At 41.4% G+C, this 27,413-nt stretch overlaps 1 protein-coding gene across 1 annotated transcript in view; it reads left to right on the forward strand.

The window, feature by feature from the left end:
* Window positions 1-324: 324 nt before the first annotated feature.
* LOC124606836 overlaps window positions 325-27,413 on the forward strand; it is a 357,172-nt gene continuing 330,083 nt past the window's right edge. Inside the window, exon 1 of the mRNA XM_047138911.1 lies at window positions 325-671. Coding sequence (XP_046994867.1) covers window positions 334-671 — 338 coding nt within the window. The 5' untranslated portion in view covers window positions 325-333. The remainder of the gene's footprint in view (window positions 672-27,413) is intronic.

Consider the following 27,413-nt stretch of genomic DNA (forward strand, 5'->3'; position numbering starts at 1 on the left):
CTGTATTTGTAGTGATAATGTCGAAAATATGTAATTATGCGACTTACATATACAGTTAGGTAGGGAGAGCTTTCAGTTGCTTGAGCGATTGATTTTTCTGTATCTTAACATCGTCGCTCGAGGTCAATGGGTCAAACATCCATATTTAATATCTCCACACAAAGTCATTACTCCTGCTAGAAAATTATGTAATTGACGGCTGGCCAATGAACAGTGAGAGTTAGAGAAAGGAGGGGCTAGCGTCGAATACTTGTGACGTCACGTGGAGGGCTGGCCTCCCCACTCCGCCGCGTCTGTGACGTCACGTCAGTGTTGCTGTGCGTACCAAACAAGATGGCAGACGGGCTGTGTGTTCAGGGGACGGCGAGACGAGAGAATGATATCAAAGCGAAAGACACAGTAGATATTCTCAAAATAGCTCATAAAGACTGTATGAAGGCTAAAAACGTAACCAGTGTTAAACCGTCATTCTATATTCGCGACGACAATGGAGAATTGTGTTCAAATTATCGAGTGAATGGCGTGCTGAGCTTGGGTGTGCACGCTACGAAAATGCTTTGTGGTGCCAACTCAGAACATGTGGAATTTCCAAGCCTATGTCCAAATGAGGGGGACAACTGTAGGAAGAAGAGATGTGCAGATCGCTACGACAGCTCCGAGAGCTCGGACAGGTGAGTTTTTTCTCTTTGCTGTAGCGGCAAGTAGGCGAGGAATGCGTCGATTTTATACGACAGAAACGAATACAAAGGCAGCACGGTGTTATTTGACATCTGTGGCGGCAGTTTATGTACTCAGGCAGCGATCAGGTGAGTTCTAGGGCGATGTTAAGTCAGAAGACACCAGTACGTGTCCTCAAGGCGCTGTGGCAAAGCATTTTAATTTGAACGGCTGCTGAATGTCACGGCCAGCGCAGCGCCGTGGCCTCCGCTGCCGGGTTCGATGCTTCTGCTGCAGGCGGGCCCTTCACCCAAATTCACGGGCGCACGCACTGGCGCCAGGCACCTGCCTCGTCACAACAGCCGTAACATTTCTTTGGCTTGCGTTGCAACTTCACTACTTTCTCTTTCGCCAGTAATGCAGGTCATACGCTACGCGATGGGTACAAGCTGCTTCGTAGTGGAGAGAGCGATATAGTTTTCCGTAGCCAATAGTAATTTGATATGGATGTCGCATATATCATAATCCTCGCAGCTACCCTTTTTTTTAAAAAAATAATTTGTACTTCACTAAAACAAGCAGCGAAAAAGTAACAACACAACCAATGTTAATTAATTCAGTTTGTAGCGGCATATTTTAAAGCAGTAACAATCCAACGATGTAATTTTTTTATTTGCCCGGCATCATATTTGTTAATTAGCGAGATTAAAAAGACCCTTGTTCCATTTTTTGTATACCGAATTTTTTTACGAAATGTTTTTTTATATTTTATTGAGACTCTAATAGCTAAAGAATTATCGCAACAATGTGAGTTTGTATTCGTTTCTCCAATTGGCTTTTTTTTTTTTTACCTATTAGTACACGACCAAAACTTTTTAATACTATATTTGTCTGCCTATCGTCTCACGTATCACAATAGGGAAAAATTATTTTATTTTAATTCTGGCGCAGCTAAGTTTTAGAACGGAATTTCACGTACTGAAAACTGGCGTTCTTCGAATCATAGAGTAATATTTGAGTGTAGCGGCAATGTCAGCATTCCCATTAAGTTCGTACATTTAAAATTGCTATATCTCGGTTTAAAGAGCAAAGCAATTTACAATGTAAATTTGTGAGAGTGCATGTATTGAGCAGAGTGATTCCAATAACGAGAGCGACGTATGAGTACTAATGTATGATCGTTGTCAGCTGCGGACGACCACTGCTGGATAAAGACCGTCTCCAGACATTTCCATGCAATAAGGCCTTAGGTGCTTATAACCAATGTTGCTCCTAAACGTTATCTAATTTCATCTGCCCGTCTTCGTTCAGGACTTAATCTCGTTTTTATCTTACCTTTTTGAATCGGGCAAATAATTTTCTTCTTCCATCTATCCTCCATTCGTCTGGCGACATACCGCGTCTACCTCTATTTCATTTTCATTACAGTCGTAATTACTTCTTCCCTAATCTAGTATTTTGATTTATTACCTCTGACGCTTAGTTCCATCATTCATCAGCTCGCTCAACATCCTGTTTCGGAACTCTTTTTCACATTAAAAACCGAATCTCGCTGCCATAAGCCAAAAGTGGCAACACATGTCGATATCGAACGTTTGTTTTGTGAATCATTTGGAGTTAATTCAGAAAGCTATTTTCAGTTTGTCAAAAGCATCTGTGATTTTACGTTTATTTCTTTTGGGAAAAAAAACAGGTGCGTGGAGAGTAAAAGAAATAAGTAAAATTGAAAGTGTAATGACAACAAGCATTTGTTGTTAGCTATGCACGAAGATAATTGTTGGGTGGGAAGATAGATAGTAATCGTTATTTGATACGCAGAAGTTGCCCAAAAATGTCAGATATAATGCTTGCGAGCTACTAAGAGCTTAACTGTTGCTGCCTATTTTGATTTATATTTCAGGTGTTTGAACAGCGTCAGTATGAAACGGACGTTACCGAAAGATTGCTGTAGAGTTTCACAGTTGTTTTGTAGCTGTGTAGCGATAAATTATGTTGATTTTGTTGATGTCCTCTTGTGTATCTCACATTGTGCTAACACTGCTACAAGTTTTCCCGTAGTTAATCATATGTCAGCAGCAGTGGTGTTCAAGAAAAATAAACGACGTAATTTTGGTATGTACCATTTAATTTCATTAGTTAAAAGACAATGACATGGTTATTTGATCGATGAAATGACTGGACCTTAGAAGTTATTATTTTGATAATCGAGGTTTTTCGTTGATTGCCGTTCATGCGAAGCCCACAAGCTCTACGTAGTCAGCAGTGTAAATTAAGCTAATGGACGTAGTAAATATTGCGGAAGCAAGAAGTTTAGTTGTCATTATACTATGATTACCGTAACCCTGCCTCATAATACACTTTTTCAAAATGTATAACAGAGTTGCAGAAAACGAAGGGACACAGTCTTCAGTCCATGGGAACAAGCCCCCAAATGTCAGCATGCCTATAAAAATCTTTTCATGTCTGTCAAGAAAAGTGGTGGCATATTTATTTTTACTAGAATAGATAAGCAACCATATTTAACTAGTATCCTACATGCGCAGAAGACTTTCATCTATTTTAAAAGTTATTGCCCAAAGCTAACGGAAGAAAGCCCCCAAGTAATTTGATTTAATGACGACATGCGGGACAAGAGAGATGGTAGACAAGGGGAAAGATTCTTAAGGCTTCCCTCTACCATGTCCACTACTGAACAGCGGCTCCCCTTAACTTATTCGTACATCACGGTTTTTTATTTTAAGTTTGCACATCCACATTGCTAGTTATCGAGTGTCGTCTACCCACCGTTCACTGAATCGTCGTCTTGGTCTTCTCGAACCTCGTCCTTCCATCCAATGTAGGTTTTCCGTGATTTCTAGAAATCGCTCCAAGCAAATGCCGGGATGGTTCCTTTGAAAAGGGCACGGCCAATTTCCTTCCCCATCGTTGATACAATCCGAGCTTGGGCTGTCTCTAATGACTTCGCTGCCGAGGGGACGTTAAACTGTAATGTTCCTTGCTTCCTTCTGTCTTTTCTTGTATCTTGGTATCCAGCAAAAATTCTTTGGTCCATCTACCACCCATTCGCCCATTTAATTGCATTTTCGATGCTGTATTAATTATGTTTTTCACACCAACAGGTTACTTCCGCCAGTTTTGCTTTCTCTTCCAGTAATTCGCATCAGTGCTTCCTCAGCTATCTTCAGTTATTGAATAGTTTTTCCGAATTAAAAGTCCATGTCTCACTTCTATCAAGTAAAAGCTGCATAACATACACTAACAGTTAATTTTCTTCTAGAAGCAGGCTCCTCTTAAATTGTACCTTAGATATTTTTATAGTTGCATGCAAGTTAGTTAAAACTTATGTTTCTTAATAGTGGCCTTTTTTAATCAAAGTAAGTGCTTCACAATGTTTCGTGTATATCATCGTGTTCCTATTTGTGGTTTTGTGAAATGTGCTACTGTTGTGAAATAAAGTCAGTGTTATTTATAATCCGCGTCACTAAGAAATAAGTCTACTGACAAGCAGTAGTTTAGCATACAAACTCTTTGAATGCGTTTCTGATTGCGTTTAATCCCTGTAGCACGCGAATGTCCGCATTCGAGCAGCGCGCAGTAATGTTTAACGGCAGCTACCTTCTGTAAAACGAAAGTATTCCTTCACGATGGACACGTCTCATTGTGAATGTAAGTGTGTCAGTTTGTAATTAATGTTTCAGGAATGGAGAAATATCGCCTGACGTATTATCCGGCCACACAATTACATTACGGGGAATAAGAATCACTGTGTGGCTATCCAAAGCTCCGAGTATCACAAAGTTACTGACTATGGAATTAGAATACGCAAACGTTCTCCAGGCTTAAGAAAACTCATTTGCTGCAGAATGTAGCTTACTTGACTTACTAACCGCTCTCCTCAATCGTTTGTGCTTTTTAGTTTTAGCTTCGCCAAGCGAGGACACGAACGCAGCCCTTAAATCGTTCCTTTTGTAAATTGTATCCTTTTATATAACTGGAGGAATGATGTATCGAAGTCGTCCCACTCTTCCCCTTTTTTGCGAATGTGAAACACTTTCTTCAACACAGTACACGCACCTGTAATGTAATGTGAGCACTTTTCCGACAAAGAATTTTGAAACAATTAGTACGTAAAGTAGATGGCAGTTATGTTTCCTTTACAGTACGAATGTACACTGGCGGTCATTCTTCCTGTGGAATAAACTTGCTGTTTTCGTTTCCTCGTTTCTACTACAACAGTTTGTATGCTGGGCCATCAAGCTTTGTGGGAGATGAATGATGTGAATTGATAACATTTTTTCTGCTGTACGTTTGCTTAGGTGACACACACACACACGTGAGATAGAGAGAGAGAGAGAGAGAGAGAGAGAGAGAGAGAGAGAGAGCTGACAGTCGCACTCCGCTAGCTAGAGATGTACAAGGTGTGGACAACAATATGGAAACACAACACATTATCATGTCTAATACGGTATGTGAAAATTGTTGGTATTGAAAACAGTTTCCAGTCGACTCGGAATGGATAAATACCAGTCTTGTATGGTTTTCAGTGGCTCCTATGCCTTTCTTCCTGAAAAATGTCGAATTCGGGTGACGATGATGGAGGTGGATAGCGATTACGCACTCTTCTCCAAAGGTGCTCAATAATACCGAGATCTGTCGAGTGTGGTAGCCAGGGGAGATACGACAATCACCCTGGTGCTCACAAAAACAGTTCTAGACGATGCGAGCTGTGCGAAGAGGCACCCTGTCGTCTTGGAACACAGCATCACCATCGGGGAACAAATATTGTACCACGGGATGAACCCAATCAGTCGAAACAACCGCATAATCCTTGGCAGGACTGCAGCCTTGCAGAGTACCTACGGGCCCACGAAATCTGCCCAAATCGTCATCGAAACCCCGCCATGTTTCACTCTTGGGTTGTTAACTCGGCCAGAAGTTGTAAACAGTGTGAAACTAAGACTCATTCGACCAAATGACTTTCTCCAATTGCTCCATAGTCCAGAGTTTTTTACTTCGGCACCAGATTTTCCTGTTGCGGGCATTGGCATCACTTCTGCAGCTCCCGTGGTGTTCTTTGGCTGCTGACAGAGTTCGCAAGTGTGACGCTCAGTTCTGTTGTGGCTTTTCGTCACAGTCCTCTTCAAAGACCGTCCGACTCGGCTGCTCAGCACGCACTTTTCGTCCACGTTACGACTTGGCGGATGCTGTTTTCCCCCTTTCCCTGTAATCGGTATAAGCGTTCTATGCGGTGCCTCGGCTGTATGGTTGCCTTGATACGGAAGCATCCACCAAATTTGCCCACGTTCGAATTTACGTAGTTCCGACATTATGCCCTCACAACTACACAAAACACTGTTGTGTCTACGGCTGACTCTTGCAACGTATTGAAGACATTGCACAGGCGCTGTTCATGGCCAAATGCCCAGCGTACTTGGCTAGAATCTACATTTATGTTCCAGTACGCATTTATAGCGACGCTTCCATGTTTTTGTCGAACATAGAAAGCACCTCACAGTGTGTGATAGAAGCTTCGTCGGGTACCGCTGTAATTTTGTTCCTCCATTCCACAGAGATCCCTTCCACTAAAGAGCACCTGTTACAGCTCACGGACTAAGTGGGAATAAACAGGAAAACCTCCTACTAAACATTCACTCCAGAATTCCTAGAAACAGAACCGACAGAATTCAGCTTCCCAAATACAAACACACCTGTCCACAAAATAACGCCAGAGAGCGCATAAATATTACCGGACAAGCAACAAAACTATTCTTTCACCTAATTAATGAAATAAACGAAAAGAGAGAATGAATGCCAAAGCAAGATAAAAAGAAAAGTCAACATCGCTATTTTGCTGAGGTTACCATCGACACTAGAGCAAATGCCAGTCAGATAAAGGACTGGCACAGGAATAATTAAATATAAGACACCCGGTCAATATAAAAAGAAGCAGAACATCATAACATAAACTGAGATACCAAAGGACATTAGGCTTCCCAAGTGCCCCTCTCTCTATCTCCCTCCAGTAAAAAATTGGAAAATGGGGAAAAATCTCGATTGTTTGCTTCTGTGGATAAGCTACAGTTTCTCTGATTTTTGTCACCATGGTCATGTTCATTTCGTGAGATGCTACGGGAAGAAGTCATATGCTACTTGAATCTTCTTGAGATGTGACGCGCAACACCTCAGTGCTCTTGCTGTTACTATCTGAACCTGTGACTGCTCTTCTCTGTTACTTTTCTGTATCTATTATTAGCCTCGTCTGGTAATGATTCAAGATCGGTGAGCTGTACTCTAGAAACAGTCGAACGGGGGTTTGTAAACTACGTCTTCCATTGAGTTTACTCAGGCGCCTTTCCTACACTTGCGGCCACTCAACTTTCAGTCGTTCAGGTCGTATACCACAAGCTGTTACATAGTAGCGACGGTTCCGAGTGACTGATTACCAATCGTGCAGTTAAACCTGAAACGGTCTTCTCCGTCTATTCATGTGCACTGTTACGGTTATATATGTTGAGGGTCAAGTACAGTCCTCGTCTGAAGGTTTTCTGGCATTGCGAGTCCGTTGTATACCACAGTGTAATACGTGAGCCTCGGGTATTTTCCGCTGTTACAACCCTCGCCCCCCCCCCCCCTTACCTTTCCCGTCAGGATATTCATATTCGTAGTCAAAGCGACGGTCCTCTGACGACGTGACCTCGAGATACGCTCGAAACAATCTTCTCGTCTAACGGTCTCTTCCCGTGACATACTGAATTCAGTTTCTTAGGAGCACTTCAGTCCAGTCACGAAGTGCTCCGTTGTTCTCTGCGCTAGCGTTTTGTCCGCAAGGCGACTCTGCAGGACTATCGAACGCCTACCGGAAGTGAGGAACATGGCGTCAGCCTGGGCGTTGCTGTCTGCTGTCGTTCGGATCTCGAAGCCGAGGAGGAGACGGAGAGAGATATCACATGCTCGCAGTTTACTGAAGGTGCGTGCGTGCGCGCATTTCTACAGAGGTGCTGCAGGCATCATAGCAGGTACCTTCCACCACGCGCAGCCGTATGGTGGCTTGTGGTTTGTGTATGTCGATGGTCTTAGCGCGAAGCAAACCCGACGAAACTGGAGCCTGCTTCTGAATGTTGCCGTGTCGTTTTAGGACCACGTAAACAAGATAAGAAAAATTAGGGCTCGTACGGAATCATACCGATACTGTTATAGACCCTTTGTTGTTCCACCCGCTGACGGAGCGAGGGAAAAGCAGGCAAAGTGACCTGCACAGTCTTCTGGGATAGCCAGGGTGATTCTTTTGGATATCCTGGAGAAACTGTCAATTCAGCACGCCGCAAGATGACACGGACTAACCTGAAAACCCGAATTTCCTAGGTAAGGCCAAGAAGAAGACCAACTTCCACCTGCAAAATTATAACGCCAGGCCCCACACCAGTTTTGTGACCAAGAACTCATTGCGAAATTCGGCTGGACTGTTTCACCACATGCGTCTACAGACTTCCATCTCTTTGGGCCTCTGAAAGACAGTCTACGTGCCAGAGATTTTGAAGACTCAAATGCTGTTGTCACAGCTGCAAGGAAGTGGTTAACTTCAACTGGTTTCGATTTTTACAAGCGCGACGTGTAGGCTCTGGTTCATGGTTCGCAAAAGTGTATAACGAATGGTGGTGACTATGTGGAAAAATGACAGTCTCTAGCTGAAATACTGCCCCATTTAGATGTGCTGTTGTGATTTATGTATCTCCTGTAGTTTCCATAAATAAAAATAGGTGGCACTACTTTCGGAACGACCATCGTGTATCACCTCTGTAGACGTACCGCGCCCGGTGCGGCACAATATGCGATGCCTCATACTAAATACCGTACGTCGCTAGCGAAGCAGAACTCGTGTGTGGTTCGGATCGGAAAGAAATGTACGTCGTGGCAGCCGCCTGCTCGGTTTAGGGCCTTGGCCTGTTCCGAGGGTCATCCGGTTTCGCAAGAGGTTCCGAGCTTCAGCGTGATAGCCAATTGTTCCGACCGTATCGATACATGTGGCTACCGTCGCACCGAGCACTTGTGCGACACACTCTCCAGTACTGACTGAGTATTTGGAACCGTCACCAGATCCGTTACAAGACGACATCGATGCAGTTTAGCAGTGGGCTGCTAGATTTTTTCCGGTAGGTTCGATCAACACTTAAGTATTACGGCAGTGTTCTGTAAACTAATGTGTGTATCTTTGGAGTAACGATGGCGTTGTTTTCGCGAAACACTGTTGAGAAAATATATAGAATAGGCATTTGTGGATGACTACAGATTGGTTCTTTCGTTTTAAGACCGCGTAAAAAAATAAGATAAGAAAAATTAGGGCTCGTACGGAATCATACTGACAGTCGCTTTTCCCTCGCTCCGTCTGCGGGTGGAACAACAAAGGGTCCTATAATAGTATTGGTACAAGGTACCTTCCACCATGCGTAGCCGTATGGTGGCTTGTGGTTTGTGTATGTCGATGGTCTTAGCCCGAAGCAAACCTGAAGAAACTGGAGCCTGCTTCTGAATGTTGCCGTGTCCTCGTACTTCAGTCATGTTAGAGTGAAACAATGAAATGTGATATTTGAAGAAGGCGGATCCTGAGAAACTGGATTTACTTTGCGAACACGGAAAAGAACATAGGTAGAGCACTTACAGAAAGATAGCAAGAGGTTCGTATTTGACTTACTGTTAACTCTCTCTCTCTCTCTCTCTCTCTCTCTCTCTCTTTGTGTGTGTGTGTGTGTGTGTGTGTGTGTGTGTGTGTGTGTGTGTTGCAATTCTGATGGGCGAGGATGTATGCTATTCTGTAAAAACAGGCCGTTTAATGTACCAGCCGGCCGAAGTGGCCGTGCGGTTAAAGGCGCTGCAGTCTGGAACCGCAAGACCGCTACGGTCGCAGGTTCGAATCCTGCCCCGGGCATGGATGTTTGTGATGTCCTTAGGTTAGTTAGGTTTAACTAGTTCTAAGTTCTAGGGGACTAATGACCTCAGCAGTTGAGTCCCATAGTGCTCAGAGCCAATTTTTTAATGTACCAGGTGGTTATAATTAAAGTATAGCTGACCACAGAGGTCGAGTGTGGTGTGTAATTATTGTACAGCAGCGAAATTTGGTAGATATGATAAAGCGTTAATGTGGAACCGATTTACGCAGGAAAAAAAAATTGTATAATTTTGGCTACAAGGTGCAAAGCCGGTGCTGTACATCATCTCGTCGACGTCTCCGGACTGGACAAATTGTAAGCGGCAGGTAATAATAAAATCAACATTACGCCTTCTCATCAGTCTGATCTTTTCTGCCCACATCCCGTTCCTAATCCATTACATATGGAAACATTTTCATACGTATTTCTTGCGCTCACAGCTCCAGATTTGCACCTGGAGCGCAGAATTTTTTTTTTCCCCTCGAGCGTAAATCTGTTCCGCATTAACGCATTACAGTATCTACAAAGTTTCGCTGCCACACGAGTTACAGCCCCGACTGGAACTCTGGGAGTAGCTGCACTTCAATTATAACTACTCAGTAGATACCATAGCTCCGGTTACGCGGTAATAGTCGTCTGAATGGTTTCGTATCATTGCGTGATAGCACTTCAGTCCTGGTTGATAAGTCTAAGTGAATCCAGGAAACAGCTTCGTTGGCGCACCTACCATCCATTCGACTGGCTACGTGCCCCATCCACACTAGTCTCATCTCCTTGCCCCTAATTTTTTCCCGCAGATACTAACTCACACGTATGTAAAGTTTGGTTCTAGACTTGCCTTTCTACGAAATAACCTTTGTAAACCACCAACCTACCTCCATCATTCGCTCCCAGGTTACTAGAGCCAGGAATGTCTTACCCTGTAGTACCTTTTTGTTCACAAATTCCCGTGTGTGCTAAGTTTTGTTGAAATTATGCAAGGTATTCCAGAGTTGTGCATGTTTATTGCGTTTCACCCACTTACAACCGTAATCTTCGCTCCCAGGGGTGAACAATGCCTCACCCTCACTGTTCTAATATTTTTTTTTTCCTCGTATGGTTTGGCTGAAATTGCTCCAGGCGTTCCACAGCTCTCCTGGAACACACACACACACACACACACACACACACACACACCAGATGTATTCTGGTCTTGACATCACTTACACGAGGCGCAACCGACGCTCCTTCGGTTTTTGTGCCTGCGATGTGATCGTTTTATTGGCTTTCAACGGCTGCACTAGCGTTGCTGGAGTGTTACGATCCTACATTTCACGACTGCTACCCTGTGTATATGAATCAGTTTCAAATTATGACCCACTGTAGGTGCAGCAGTCTCTTTCACGAAGTGCATATTTTTTGTGTCAGGGCAGGGTGTCCCTGCCCGCGAATTTGGTTGGAGCACCTTTTCACTTAATACATGTCAGTTTTTGTGACTGGTCAGTGCATTGCTTTTGTTCATGTCTGCACTTGTTAAACATCGTTACAGGAAGATATCTTTTAATTTATCAACAGGATGACAGAGGGAAACGATTGTAATTTTCCCGAGAGAGGTAGCGTAGTGAGCGTGCTGGCTTCATACCTCTGGGACTGAAAAAACAAAGGGTTTTGTTTGGTCATTGTACTGTAAAATAACAGAGAGCGTAATGATGCGGTAATTGGGAATTTCGCGTATTGGCTAGAGGAGTGTGTTTCGGAGTCTTTGGCAGAGGACCATCCGATTGAAAATAATGTGAAACGAAAAGCCTAAGGGTAAGAGGATGTTGGAATCCTGACTCATACATAATGCTTACACGCGACACAACTTCCAGAAGACCAAAACTGAACTTGGGAACCCATATTGGGCTGTCGTGTTTACATGGCAGCCGTGAGTGGATTTTTGCTATCCCGGTCAGTATCCTATTTCCTACGGGAAATTGTTTTACACAGTTGACCTCTGAAAATTCGTTAGCACGTTGGACGCCTCTCTTCACATAAATATACGGTGTGATTAAATTGTTGGTCTGTCCAGTATTTTATCTTCTCCTTTGTTGCACAATAAATCGCCGTGTGCAGATTAGTCGACATTTGTTAAAACAACTACGAACTGTTCGTATCAGCTGAGCGTTTACAGGGAAGCGAAAATCGACTGTGGAAGAAAAAATCTGACTACTAGAATCGCATTTCCAAAAATCGATTTTGGGAGTGTATACGTTACTAGTCAGAAGTGATATTGGGGTATTCGGTTTAGGAAAACTGATTTTGGCCCCATCTAAACCTAGTATCAGGGAACTGCGACCGCAGATAGCAAGTGGGAATGCATGTCGGTAAAGGCCACTTAAAGATCCTCGGACAATTTACATATAACCCCCACACGTGAGCTCGCACGCATGTCCTTCCCGGGTGTGCGTCGGTGAAACATTTCACCTTAAGATAACACCACATAACACGTATGTAATCGACATTCGGCTAGCTTAAAACAGGTTTATCCATTGCTCAGTGACAGTCGAAGGCCAGCAGAGCGAAATTACTCGTCCTTTATTATATGGGTGTGAGACGTGGGGACTTGGCTGCAGCTGCTTTCCTAAATAAAATGTTTATTCTTCAGAACAAGGACCTTGTAATACTACAGGTGCCTTGTTTCATCTCTGACACACACGTTACTTCAGTCGCGAATACGCCTTCTATTACATCACTCATCCAGTGATTGTATGAAACTTAAAATAATTTTTCATATCACCTCATCTTTAGGTTCTGAACCATACCACGTTAACTGGAAACATAAGAAAAACCGTAAGTCGTCATTTTCGGTTTTAAAACACACTTGCACTAAAATGAAACCACGAAAAACATACATGTAAGCAAATTAAATCATCTCATAACCCCCTAGGTCATACAGAAGACATTCAGACAGAGTCCATCGATCTTCCAGATTATAAGTGCTGAATCTCAGAAGTGTATGCGTTTCGGTTCGACTTTCAGCCCACCACGAGATGGCGAAATGTCAGATAACGCAAGCCAACGATGAATAAACTTTTTTAAAAAGAAGGTGGCTTTTTTGTCGTTTTTTAGTGTGTTGAAACCTAGTATGATACAAAAAACCGTATTACCCACCATCTTTTAACAATAAACACTCAATTTAAAAAAAAGTATTTTAGAGGTTTAATTCATTTGTGTTTCATATGCTATGTCAATTATAGTTTGATGAACTTCTGCGTTGTAATCGAAAAACACAGACATTTTGGGAACAACTATTTCATTCCCACTGAACTTTCTTTTCTATATTTTCTTTGTTTATGGGAAAGAAATTCTATTACCAGCCCTACACATTAAGTTACTGCTAGTGAAGTAGTTTATTGCCATACCCGAATATAGAAACTGATTCAAGTTATCTCTCCGGGGAGTTTCCTTGCCCATCAGAGCGAAACTGAAAAGGTGTTTTTGTTGGCCTTGACATTTTAAAAACGTGGTTGGATTCTAACATTTAATCCAAAATGACAGAGTGGTAGGGTGGCTAGTAAGTAAGGCCTTAGGCAACAAAAACTACGTATATTATATTTCTGTTGTACACAACATGCTGGAAACGTTAGAGAAGTTACGCAAACTGACGGGCCTCAAGATTAACTTTTTGAACAGTTACGTCGAGTTTTCTTTGAAAATTTTGGTAATGTCAGTGAGAAACAAAGTGAGCGCTTTCATTACATCTAAGGTGGAAAGATTCATCGGGGCTGCATGAATACCAGTATGATGGGCCACCACTGTCGGTCACATCACTGATATATAAAATAGGCAATTAATCTGATGCTTTATGGAAAAGAAATGAAGAATACATTCCAATGAACACACAATTATTACATAATAAGGAGGTTTTTACGTGTTTACGCTTTAGTAAAATCTTTATTTATGCTAAAAAATTAAATCACTTTTGATTGCAATTGCAAGTGTTTGCCGATTTTCTAGTTCGTTACGAAGTTACATTGTGATGAAAGTGTAAGTAATAGAAATAAAAAATATAGTAAATGAAAATACTATTCTAAATGAAATTACGAACGTTAAAAGTCAAAATTCTTCAATATCTTTAACACTAGTGCAATACAATAAATGTAAGTCGCTCTAGTGGTAAACAAGTGAGTACGTAGCTATTATTACTGCAAAGATCGACGCAGTCAGAATCGATAATCGATACCCTGACGCAAATTTTAATTCCGCCATATTGTAGTAGTATTGTGAAGGTCGAATGGAGTTACAAACCTAGTTCTGAAGTAAATTTGAGCGCTCAGAAGACGGTGCTATGCATTTCTGCGATATAGCTCTGCCGGGAAATACGTGGATATGAGGCATGGGACGCATAAATCGTAAGTAAACTCTCACAGAAGTAGAGAGAACGTTAAATAATTAGCGCGACGTAATGGTAAATTTTAAACGCGAACATTGTTTACTAGCGCAGTCTAAGTTGAAACTCTGCGCGGTGGCTGATGGGAGCGACCGTAAACGCATTTCCCATTTCAATCTATCCCATCAGCCACCGCACCGAGTGTCAGCTTTTATTGCGCGAGAAGTAGGTTAGGCTTGACCGTGACCGTCGTGAATATCAACTGAGCACAGGCAAAATCTGTAATGAAATTGAAAATGACCTGGGCGAAGACCTTGCAATGCTCATAAACTACTACAAACGTAATCATATAAAACCAAACCCCAATAAAACTCAATTGTATGTATTTCACCTTAACAACCGGGAGGCAAGAAAGAAGTCTGGCGTGGTACGCTCTTGAACAACTGTCCCTATCTATCCTATAAGAACATCCGTCTCGATAGAACCTTAACATGTAAGAAACATACCGAGAAAACATTAGCTAAAATAGGAGCACGTAATGGCATACTGACCAAACTGACATCTGCAAAGTGAGGCAACAACTCAAACTTATTCCATACCACAGCATTCGCCACCTGATTTTCTGTTGCTGGATTTGGTGGATACCTGCAGGAAGATAAGTGGCAGCCTGAAATCTTTTAGAACGGACCATTTATATTCATTATCGGGTATTGCCTCACCAAACGTCGGAAAATCATTCCTGAGTTTGAAAGAGAGAAACGGATGAAGGACAAGCGATACCTGCTACACAGCTACCAAACCATGCCCAGAAAGCTTAAATCTAGACGAAGTTTCATAAACTCAGAACAACCAACTGAAACCCCCATAAAATCATTATAGCAAGAAGAATATCTGGAAGGCCTGATCACAGACGAAGCTACGTATTTTTTTAATTATATACTCGTTTTTTTCAGTTGTTACGTATTTTATGATATAGTTTGTACACTAATAAATAATAATATATGTGTCTACTTAAAGCAGTTTGAATATTTAATTGATAGCCAACTAACTGATGCCATAAATCGTCATGGGTCCAACACAGGCCAGATTACAGTCATCAAAATCGAGGCCCAACACCCCAAAAAAGCAACAGCAGTGCATTCATTTTCTTACCTCACCCCGGCACCCGTTTACTAAAATAATAAAATGAACATAGTTTCTAAAAAGACGTACTTTTTAAATTATCAGATATTTTATGTTTGAGTATTTGAGTAATTTCGGGTTTCATATGCATGAAATAAAAACGCCTGATGAGCAAAATATGTTCGGAACGCATAGTAATATATTAAATTAAAAAATAGATACTGGTAGCAGGACAAAACAATTGCCAAAAATGCATAACCCTGTGCTGTCTGTAATAATGTGATTTTATTTTGTTACCTGTTACGGTTCTGAACCATCACCAACGCCAGAAAAATTATCACAGATGTGTCACATGTCATGCATGCTTTGAAAAAAGTTGTCACAGCAAACCATAATTGCCAAAGTAATATAAAATCGAAAATTGTAACAAGATAAAATATGATGGCACATTAACACAATGATCAATTGTTGTCCTTGTGTCAATGTGCCATCATATTTTTATCTTGCTACAATTTTCGATTTTATATTATCTTGGCAATTATGGTTTGCTGTTGATAACTTATTTCAAAACTAATTAAAATAATACAACTCACTCTAACCAACACCAAATCAAAAGTGAAGTTTAGAAGAGAAATTTCGGAACCATTCCTCATAAAAATATGCTTAAGACAAGGTGACTGCCTATCACCATTATTGTTCAACTGTGCACGGAATACATAATGAGAGAATGGTACAAGCACAATCCAAAGATGATACGAATTGGAAGTGCAAAAGATGATATTAGCTTAAACTGCTTGGGATTCGCTGATGATCTTGCTCTCCTAGCCAACACCGTTCAAGAAGCCAGGCAAGTTCAATCACTACAAGAAATAGCAGAGAAAGTAGGCCTTGGAATATCATTTGAAAAAACGGAGATTATGCTAACTGATCCACCACTTGCAAACAAAATTACAACAGGAGAACAGGAAATCAAAATTGTTGATAAATTTAAGTATTTAGGCGAAATAATAACATACAATCTAGATGAGAAGCCATCATGGCAGAATAGAATAAAAAAACTGAACTACGCAAATTACATTACCAAAACTACATACAACAAAAAAGCCTATCTATAGATGCAAAATTAAAACACTATAAAACAGTTACACAACCAGAAATAGAGTATGCAGCTGAAACTATCTTCAAAACAACTAATACAGCAGAAATTGACAGAATACTAAAAACAGAAAGAAGAATAATTAGGACATGTATAAATAAACAGTATAAAATAAATGGACATTGGAGAATAGCATCAAATGAAACAGTATATAAGAAAATAGAACCAGTCATGAGCACAATCAGGAAGAAACGCATCTCATTCTTTGGACATCTGATAAGAACTCCAGAAAACAGAATTAGTAAAAAAATAATGCAAAAAATGTGGAATAGCAAGAGCGACATTAAATGGATCACAGAAATTAAGGAAGATATAAAAGAACTCCAAATTACAGTAGATGACCTAAAAAAACAAGACAGAGACAAGCAGAATACTACAAATGAAAATCAATAAAAGAAGTACAGGAAGAGTGGTCTCAGATGAAGAAAGAAAGAAAATATCTGAAAGAATGAAGAAATGTTGGGCAGACAGAAGAGCAAAAAAACTTTCATATAAGAATAGACTCTAATAATTATATTACCTAAATATCATATTAAGTTATTGTTGAACCAAATTGTATCCTTGTGTAACAACTTGTTTACGACTTTGTATTTTTGACTAGAGTGGTCCAATGAAGGCCATAAAATAAATAATAAAAAATAATAATAATAATCAAAGCGTGTATGACATGTGATATGTCTGAGATAATTTTCCTGCCTTTGATGATGGATCAGATCCAAAACCAGTAGCAAAATAAAATCACATTATTACAGACAGCGCAGTGTTAGGTTTTTTTTTTTTTTTAATTTGGACATGCTGGTCACCATCGCCTAAGCAAGATGTGCAAAACAACTGATTTGGTTATTTCGTTGCTCTTTGTTATCAAACAGCGATCAGCCGAAAAACCTCAAAAAGAGACGCCTCCTGGCAATATGTGAGTAGAGCGGAAGCCCAGGCGGTCGTAAGCTGTTGGGGAACAGTTTCACCACGGGAAGATGTTTCCCTGACGGTGAATCGTTCTTGTGGAGTTGTGCGGACGCGGTGCGCAGGTGAGGGGGGCCTGGCGCCAGCTGCTGGCCGCGCCGCTGGTAATGAAACCTGATAACCCCTCCCCCTCCCTGCCCCTCACATCACCGAGGACTCGCTATCGATCGCGGCAGCGGAGCCAGGCCCGGGTGGGCTCAGGCAGCTGTGTGGGACCGCTGTGGCTGCCGCGTCTTACACACTTGTCACTGCCACTCTAGCTCTGGACTCCCATATCTCACTCATACTCGGCAGATATTGGTGACTCACAAAAATAGTCGCAAAGAGTTTTGCGTTACATTCCTTGTGAACATTACAGCATCGCCTGCGGACCTGGCAGTACGGATGTACGATCGTATGGCGTTCTTGTTGTTGTGGTCTTCAGTCTTGAGACTGGTTTGATGCAGCTCTCCATGCTACTCTATCCTGTGCAAGCTTCTTCATCTCCCAGTACCTACTGCAACCTACATCCTTCTGAATCTGCTTAGTGTATTTATATCTTGGTCTCCCTCTACGATTTTTACCCTCCAATACTAAATTGGTGATCCCTTGATGCCTCAGAATACGTCCTACCAGCGATCCCTTCTCCTAGTCAAGTAGTGCCACAAACTCCCCTTCTCCCCAGTTCTATTCAATACCTCCTCATTAGTTATATGATCTACCCATCTAATCTTCAGCATTCTTCTGTAGCCCCACATTTCGAAAGCTTCTATTCTCTTCTTGTCCAAACTATTTATCGTCCACGTTTCACTTCCACACATGGCTACACTCCATACAAATACTTTCAGAAACGACTTCCTTACACTTAACTCTATAGTCGATGTTAACAAATTTCTCTTCTTCAGAAACGCTTTCCTTGCCATTGCCAGTCTACATTTTATATCCTCTCTACTTCGACCATCATCAGTAATTTTGCTCCCCAAATAGCAAAACTCCTTTACTACTTTAAGTGTCTCATTTCCTAATCTAATTCCCTCAGCATCACTCGACTTAATTCGACTACATTCCATTATCCTCGTTTTGCTTTTGTTGACGTTCATCTTATACCCTCCTTTCAAGACACTGTCCATTCCGTTCAACTGCTCTTCCAAATTCTTTGCTGTCTCTGACAGAATTACAATGTCATCGGCGAACCTCAAAGTTTTTGTATCTTCTCCATGGATTTTAATACCTACTCTGAATTTTTCTTTTGTTTCCTTTGAATAACATCGGGGAGAGGTTACAACCCTGTCTCACTCCCTTCCCAACCACTGCTTCTCTTTCATGTCTCTCGACTTTTATAACTGCCATCTGGTTTCTGTACAAATTGTAAATAGCCCTTCGCTCCCCGTATTTTACCCCGGCAACCTTTAGAATTTGAAAGAGAGTATTCCAGTCAACATTGTCAAAAGCTTTCTCTAAGTCTACAAATGTTAGAAACGAAGGTTTGCCTTTCCGTAATCTATTTTCTAAGATAAGTCGTAGGGTCAGTATTGCCTCACGTGTTCCACGCATGGGGTATCAAACGAAATTTGTGACTGGACTGAGGATTTGTAGGTGATGAGGATATAGCAAGTTATCTTGAATGGAGATCCATCGACAGAAGTAGAAGTTACTTCAGGCGAGCCCCAGCGAAGTGTATTGGGCCCTAACTGATCGTGTCGTATGCTAATGACCCAGCAGACAACATTAACAGTAACTTCATACTTTGCAGATGATTCATTTATCTATAATGATGTTCTCTCTGCAAAAAAGCTGCAAAAATATTCAGTCAGATCTTCGTAGGATTTCAAAATTGCTCAGAAATGTAAATTTGTGCACCTCACAAAATGCTGAAAAATACACTACAGCAGTGTCCTTTGGCTACCGTATCACTTAGTCGGAACCGGAATCAGTCGACTCGTACAAATACCAGAGCGTAACAAATAGACTGTGTATGAAATGGAATGATCACGTAGGCTTGTTAAGGAAACAAAAGAAAAATTCGGAGTAGGTATTAAAATTCATGGAGAAGAAGTAAAAACTTTGCGGTTCGCCGATGACATTGTAATTCTGTCAGAGACAGCAAAAGGACTTGGAAGAGCAGTTGAACGGAATGGACAGTGTCTTGAAAGGAGGGTATAAGATGAACGTCAGCAAAAGCAAAACGAGGATAATGGAATGTAGTCGAATTAAGTCAGGTGATGGTGAGGGTATCAGATTAGGAAATGAGACACTTAAAGTAGTAAAGGAGTTTTGCTATTTGGGGAGCAAAATAACCGATGATGGTCGAAGTAGAGAGGATATAAAATGTAGACTGGCGATGGCAAGGAAATCGTTTCTGAAGAAGAGAAATTTGTTAACATCGAGTATAGATTTAAGTGTCAGGAAGTCGTTTCTGAAAGTATTTGTATGGAGTGTAGCCATGTATGGAAGTGAAACATGGACGATAACCAGTTTGGACAAGAAGAGAATAGAAGCTTTCGAAATGTGGTGCTACAGAAGAATGCTGAAGATAAGGTGGGTAGATCACGTAACTAATGAGGATGTATTGAATAGGATTGGGGAGAAGAGAAGTTTGTGGCACAACTTGACTAGAAGAAGGGATCGGTTGGTAGGACATGTTTTGAGGCATCAAGGGATCACAAGTTTAGCATTGGAGGGCAGCGTGGCAGGTAAAAATCGTAGAGGGAGATCAAGAGATCAATACACTAAGCAGATTCAGAAGGATGTAGGTTGCAGTAGGTACTGGGAGATGAAGAAGCTTGCACAGGATAGAGTAGCATGAAGAGCTGCATCAAACCAGTCTCGGGACTGAAGACCACAACAACAACAACAACAACACGTAGGCTTGGTCATAGATAAAGCACTTATTATTACGGCGTCTGTTACTTGAGGAATGTAAACATTTCTGCAGCAACAGACGTCTGTGACGCTCTGCAGCTGTAGTAGTATTACGTAATTTTGTCGCAGTTGCGAATATTTTGACATCAGCTGTATTAGGTATGGAAATCACAACCTATTAGTGAAAGATGAAAATTTTTGCCGGACTGGGACTCAACCCAGATTTCCCGCTTATCACAAGCGGTCGCCTTAACCATCTTTCTTATCTTTTTATCAAACACCCTAGCCCCCCTCCCTTTTTTTCACCTACCTTTTTCACTTGAGGTGTTGGCCTCTAACACCCATACAACCCCCAAAACATATGTAACCTACAAACAGAAATAATATCTGATGCCACCGCTTCTTTCACCATAAAGAGAGAGAGAGAAAAGAAAGGATACAATTCTCTTTATTATTTTTTTCATTTGCTTTTTACTTCCACAGCAGCCAGGCGGTGGGTGTTCAGGTCGTCTTCTCTTTCATCAACGGTTGATCACGGTATAATCTCTCGTCAGCCCATCCTGTGCTATATCTTCAATCTCTTCTCACGCACCAATGCTCTGGACGGTGCATTAACGACGACCCAAAGTAATTCGTGAAGAACGAACCATACGACGCCTTGCGACGTAAAACCGTGGAGTTGCTCCCTGAATAGTGCCAAAATGCTAAACCACCATCTTGGCTATTCGTGCGCGCTTCCAGGACCAATCCTAATCTCCTTGTGGCATAACGTCTACGGCCCCATTATTCGTATCTTACCTAGATAGCCGCAACAGGGTTATGAGACAAATGTGTTCAACGTTAGTATTAACGTCGTTTTGCCCGTCTAGGCCGTAACGCTATTTATTACACGCAAGTTCATAACCCACGAGAATCCAGGTCAGCTGTGTGCAATGGGGGCGTAGACACTATAGTACATGGAAATTTAGATCTATCCTGGAAGTGTGCACGGGTACCCGAGATGACCCTCACGGGAAAGTTGAAATTAATGATTTTTATTTCCCCGACGGACAGACAGCAAGTGTCCCCTATCAAACTGTTCGTCTCGACGTTCCCTCCATCAGTGTGATGCGGTGTAAACAGTTATCGTTTACGCCTAATGTATGTGAAACTTCCAGGCAGATTAAAACTGTGTGCCAGACCGAGACTCGAACTCGGGAACTTTGCCTTTCGCGGGCGAGTGCTGTACCGTCTGAGCTACCCAAGCACGACTCACGACCTGTCCTCACAGCTTCAAGGTCCCGAGTTCGAGTATCGGTCCGGTACACAGTTTTAATCTGCCAGGAAGTTTCATATCAGCGCACACTCCTCTGCAGAGTGAAAATCTCATTCTGGACCCAATGTTTGTGTTTCTGTACGTGGTGCAGGGAAAAATCGGATTTCGTCAAATCGAACAACTGGCAGGAGTAATCAACTATCAGAAAATAAATAAATAAATAAATAAATAAATTCAGAATTTCTCTATCGGCTTCAGTTTCCATGTGATACTGGTTTTTTTAAACGCGTATATGAGCCTATGTATTTAGCATCACATGTCTGGCAAAAGGAGAATAAAAGACTCTTTGTTAGTTCACAAATTAATCAAAGAAATAAGCAAGATAAGAACAAAAGAAAAGTGATTAAACATACGTAATAATTTTTTCTTCCCAGTTTCCCTGTGATACTTTGTCTCAAGAACGTCTCTTCGTACGGGCCAGTAATAGTCGGACAGCAATGCAGCAAATTGGGATATTGCTCAATTTCCTTTGTGTCAGAGGCGATTCCAGCCATTTGTGACACATATAAAGAACAGTCTGTTGTGTGATTCGTTGGTTTCCTACAAGTCATGGGGACACCAACGGACGTGTGGCGTGATCCTTTTAACCAGCATGTCAAGAGTGCAACAGATGTCAAACAGCATATGCGGGGGGCCCATTTTTAGTCTCGGCCGCCAACCTTGCACTCGAAATAAAGTTCGTAGCATCTCTTTTAAAAAAAGATTAAGTTTTCGTTTTTGCAATTTCAAAGTTAATTTTCCACAGATACAACAAAAGAATTTGTGTTATTTGTACTGGTAAGAGGCATTTCTTGTTCTGCATTCTCGCAAAGCACAAACCTTCATGATCCTACAGCAAGTCACTTCACAAGGTCAGAGCTCTTCTCACTAATGAAACTAAGACAACAAACAGAAAGCTATGCGAGGCAACGCGAGCAAGACCCATCGGCCTCCTCCTTATCCCAGCTGTGAATGCCGGAACTGAGGATCATGTATGGAATTCCTTGTATATAGAAAGGAAATTTGTGGTAAGGTCTTACGGGACCAATCTGCTGAGGTCATCGGTCCGTAAGCTTATGCACTACTTAATCTAAACACGCGGCCCTTGTATATATTTCGATTGTTTACCAACAGTTACATCCGCAATAAATAAATAAAAGCAAATTAAATAAGACATACCAAACTAATCAGTGTGAGCATTTTCAAGTTATTTTGTAGACAGAGGATGCCGTGTCACAAAATCTGAGCCTCATAAGCAAAAACGGATTTTATTTTCGAATTCAGTAAATACGAATTACCTCAAAACATCATTCACGTTCTTTGCGACAAAAATGCTCTTGATCATAATCATTCGCAACACAGCAGGAATTTTGGAGAGTGTGCCTCAACCATTTATTCGATGATGATAAATTTGTAGAAATGTTGTGATTTTTCCATTACCATAGCCTACAGTCAGTGATCCGCCGCTTAGAATAAAAGTTCAGTTCATGCTCTCCGTACATTATCAAAGATTATAACACATGACGTTTAGATTTCATCAGTAAAACAATTGAACTTTATAGTACCAAATGTCGACGACTTTGCTACAGTGCTGCTCCGTAGTGCAGCTTGTTAGGCATATATTGACAAATTAATGGTTTTACAGTACTTCTGGCATAGTGGATTTAATAGTCTAGCTTTACCCAGAAGAATTTACAGAAAAATAGCGTTTGAAGCAATCAACAGTGGATAGGGATTTAAAATTTAATTACCTTTGACCGCTTAGCTTAAACAATAATACTGAGCTAATCAAACTAGGAACTGCGGTTTTTAGTATACGAGTTGGAACAAGTGGTTAAAAACTCACACTTTTGCGCTCTCGTCACTGGTTGGCTGCAGCTTGACGGCTGTAACTCCACAACGGTACTTTGGCGATCTATGGTTATCTAGCGAATTTTTCTACATTCCACGTCGCCTACCTAATCTGACTTATTTGTCAGTATTTTTGCACACCTGTGCAATTGATAAAAATGGCCCAAAAAATCGTACATTTGAAGTGTAGGCATAATTGCAAAGATCATGAGTTGAAAGAAGAACGAACGCCACATTTATAAAGTATCAGTAAATTCCCGTATATGAAACACCGCCAAACGTATGATTACTTTACAAATGCGTTAATGTATTGCATCTACGTCTATGATCTGCAAGCAATCTTGCGGTTTGTGAGGGAGGGTATTTGAAGTTAAGCGCGTAAGGGAAGAAAAAGTTTAGGACAGGCTTGAAATTATGTTTAAAGTTTGCTGGAAGTCGCTAAATGCTCTCGTTATGAAACATTGGATGAGTATAGTGTAGCTAATTTACGCTTCGTTTTGAGCAAAAGCTACTTTTTCACGCAGTGTTTGTGACTTCATATCTCCGGAACTACGTGTCGTGCTATGATGCAATTTTGGTATACGTGGACACTGCCGGCAAACTTTGTTGCCAATATAGTCGATATTGAAGAAATAATAAATTAGAACGTTACGTCTGATGCTGAAGTTTTACTGCACGAACAGTAAAAATGTAGCAGACGATAATCTCTTTTTCTTTCATCATGTTGTGAAGAGTTTAAGCACGAAAATGTTCGGTACTAAAGGTTGGAAAGTCTGTGTAAAGTTCCATTGTACGTCGGTAAGCGCTCTCATGAGAAATGCTGGATGAACAAGAGTCCGGGTATTCGTCCGCCGTCTGTTAACGGTAGCTCAAGACAAATCCACAGTTTCTAACTGTAATACTCGTCGTACTCTGAGCCGTCAGATATACAATCTACAACTGGCCACTGGTCTCTGGCTCCAGGATAGCTGCAGAAATGTTGCTGTTCGTAATATGCCAACGCAGAATCCCCAGGTTCTTTGGACATGAAAGTAACTTACGTCCAGTGATTGTCTCTCGAACCAGTCGTCCTTAGTTTTCTATTCCGCCATCTTCCAAGAAGTCTTCCTCGAAGTCTTTAGCCTTCAGTTATCTTAATAAAGTTTCCTGATGAAACCCAAACGTTCAACAGTGTGAGGAAGGATTTAAGAAATACCACATGTGTCCCTCAAGACATGTGAATCGAAATGAAGATTTCTTGTGCTGTATTTTCAGTCTCATATTGTGTTGGAGCTCAATGGCTCAAATGGCTCTGAGCACTAAGGGACTCAACTGCTGAGGTCATTAGTCCCCTAGAACTTAGAACTAGTTAAACCTAACTAACCTAAGGACACCACAAACATCCATGCCCGAGGCAGGATTCGAACCTGCGACCGTAGCGGTCTTGCGGTTCCAGACTGCAGCGCCTTTAACCGCACGGCTGTGTTGGAGCTCATTCGAAGTCTGACAATATCCTGCGCTAAAAATACTCTCACTCCCGTTTCTCTACCGTAATCAAACTTAAGCATTTTAGAGGTGACCGTCGATTTCAACTTCCCGATGTTCTTGCTCTTTCTTTATTAAGTCGCTGATTGTACTGTAATTTCACTAGTTCCACGAAAATATCTCTGGTTTCGGACCGTTGTGGGTAGGGACTCTGTAGCATTATGAATGCGACAAAGGAGCCAGCTGCTGTGTCGGTACAGGAACATCTGGCAGTTTACCGTTGTATCCGTAATGAGAGCTGTGCGGCTGTCGGCTTTGACTGTCCCACGATAGTGTGTGTGTGGGGGGGGGGGGGGGGGGCGACAAGATCTTTGATCCTGCCGTTAGAATGTAACGTGGGCGTCTGCTCGTATAAGAACATCAAAATGCTGTGGATAGTCCACAAACTTTGCAGGTGCGCGCTGTAACATCGCCTGCGCAACTTTACTGAAAGCAGCAGAAGGGCTCTCAGCATAGGTGCCAGTGTGGAATTACAAGTCACAGAGGACCACAAACAGGTTTCTAGCCGCAGCGTTCGCTCCTGCCTAGACCAGTCCGCGAGCACACGTGTTCCAGAGAGTTCACGTCACAATGTGTAGATGTGTACAGGTAGATAGAATTCCCGTCTCACATCGATAGCTGTTGCTTTGGTGGAATTCTGACACAGTTCTTCACGCAATATCTCTCTGCGGTAGAATCCTAAAAACATTCTAAGTTCACATCGTCTGTGTAACAGAAATGTTGAAAAAACTTAACTGTTAGACACTGGTAGAAAGCCGCTGAATATTTTGTAAGCACCTGCTTAGAAAACTAGGATAAATCACGAATATTCTTTTGCCCGCATAGCTCTTTCATATAAAGTCAGGTAAATAACAGTTTTTAAAGATATTCTCTGCTACGCACTTCATAATGATGCGTATTGAATACGTGAAGCCATAGACTGAAATTGTAGAGGTCCTTTTACGGCGCACACAGGATTATCATCAAAGTCCCATTTGCTACCCAAAGAACGTGTCATGGGGTTAGTGCATCGCAGAAGAAAGAGACGAGCTATAAGAGAATGATGTGATTTGTACCACTCAGGTGCTACTTTTATTCTTCCTGACTGTGGTTCAACGACAGACAGGAAAACAAAGTTTACTTTTTGATTCTGGCATTTCTATACAAGTCGCCAGATGATTCTAAACACGAAAATGACAAGTTTCATAGAAGGAGAGGGAAATATTTGATCTTACCAGCGTAGATACGCATGAATCTTGTAATTATTTTTTGAAAGCATCGAATGTATTAGACCTGCTGGCGCTAGTTGTGTTACAAGACTCCCGTTTGAAATCGTCAGTGCAACATGTTGACGTAGAAGATGTCGAAAAACGGATTTCGTGCTGTTATTAAACATGGACGTTTGAAAGATTCGACAGCTGCGCAGATCGAAACCTAAGGGGGCTAAGCTCGCGTGGACTCGTCACTGATCGGTGAGAGTATTCATTCATGGATTAATGAGTTTAAACGTGGTTGTGACATCACTCAAGTTGAATCTCACACCGGCTGGCACCTAAACATAGCCGTTGAATAAATTCATTGTATGGTAACGGAAGAGCGCTGAATGAATATACGCCACATAGCTGATATTGTAGGCATCTCAACTGAACGAGCGCTCTACATTCTTCGGAACGAAGAAACTAAGCAAAAAATACACGAAATATCCTGGATGTCACGATTCTTGACGTTTGACCATAAAGGGATGCGGAGGAATATTCAACGTTGAATGTGGGAATCCTCAAACAAAATTGTAGATTCGTGACCGTGGGCGACACTTGGCTCTATCATCACAGTCCTGAATCAAGCAACAGTTAAAACCATCTTTCACCAGAACAAGTATGCAGCCAACGCAGCAGCCACAATGGCAAGTTGGAATTCGAACATGTTCCTTATTTGGTTTAGTGGGAAGAAATATTCATTTAACAATAAGGAGGCCACTTCCGCTGTGGAAACAAAGTCTAATCTTAGACTTCATATCTAATGTGCTGAACAAACCTGATGTGTCATTAGAGCTATGTGGTCGTCAAGGAACATATTGTTGAGATATTTTTTTAACAGTTACTCTTTTTTGCTTATCTAAATATTCTCATATTTATGTGTCAAATGAATCTTTTCAACCGTGACTTTATTAACACTACATAAAAATGGTACATAATATTTCTATGATTTTTTCGTCCTTTTATGACTACATAATACCTAATTGTAGCCAAAAATGCTATATTTTATTTCCAGTGTATGTTACTAGATATAGAATTGTTCAAATTATTGACGGGAAATTTTTATCAAATAATTAAAATACGATGGAGTGGTATAGGACTGGGTTGCAAAAAGAAGAACCTTACAGTAAATTGCATTTCTTTCGAAGATGGTATGGCCCAGTTTGCTGAAACAATGGAAGAAGAGCTGGAGCAAATCCTTGAACTAAACAAACAAGCAGCTACAATAGGTCTTCACACCTCCTTTGGAAAAACTAAGATATTGACAAACATCAAGCATTCATGTAAATACCTCAAAGTTCAAGAACAAAAGATTGAAATAGTAAAAGAATTCAAATATCTCGGACAATGGATTAGTTGGAATGCTGGGGAAAGCAAAGCAATGGAATCCAGAAAAAATAAACTTGAATTGGCCTTCCAGCTAATAAAAAATACATACAACAAAAAATCCCTTTCATGGGGTTCCAAAATTACACATTACAAGACAGTGATTAAG

The sequence above is a fragment of the Schistocerca americana genome, chromosome 3 (assembly GCF_021461395.2).
Source record: "Schistocerca americana isolate TAMUIC-IGC-003095 chromosome 3, iqSchAmer2.1, whole genome shotgun sequence".
Classification (NCBI taxonomy): Eukaryota; Metazoa; Arthropoda; class Insecta; order Orthoptera; family Acrididae; genus Schistocerca; species Schistocerca americana.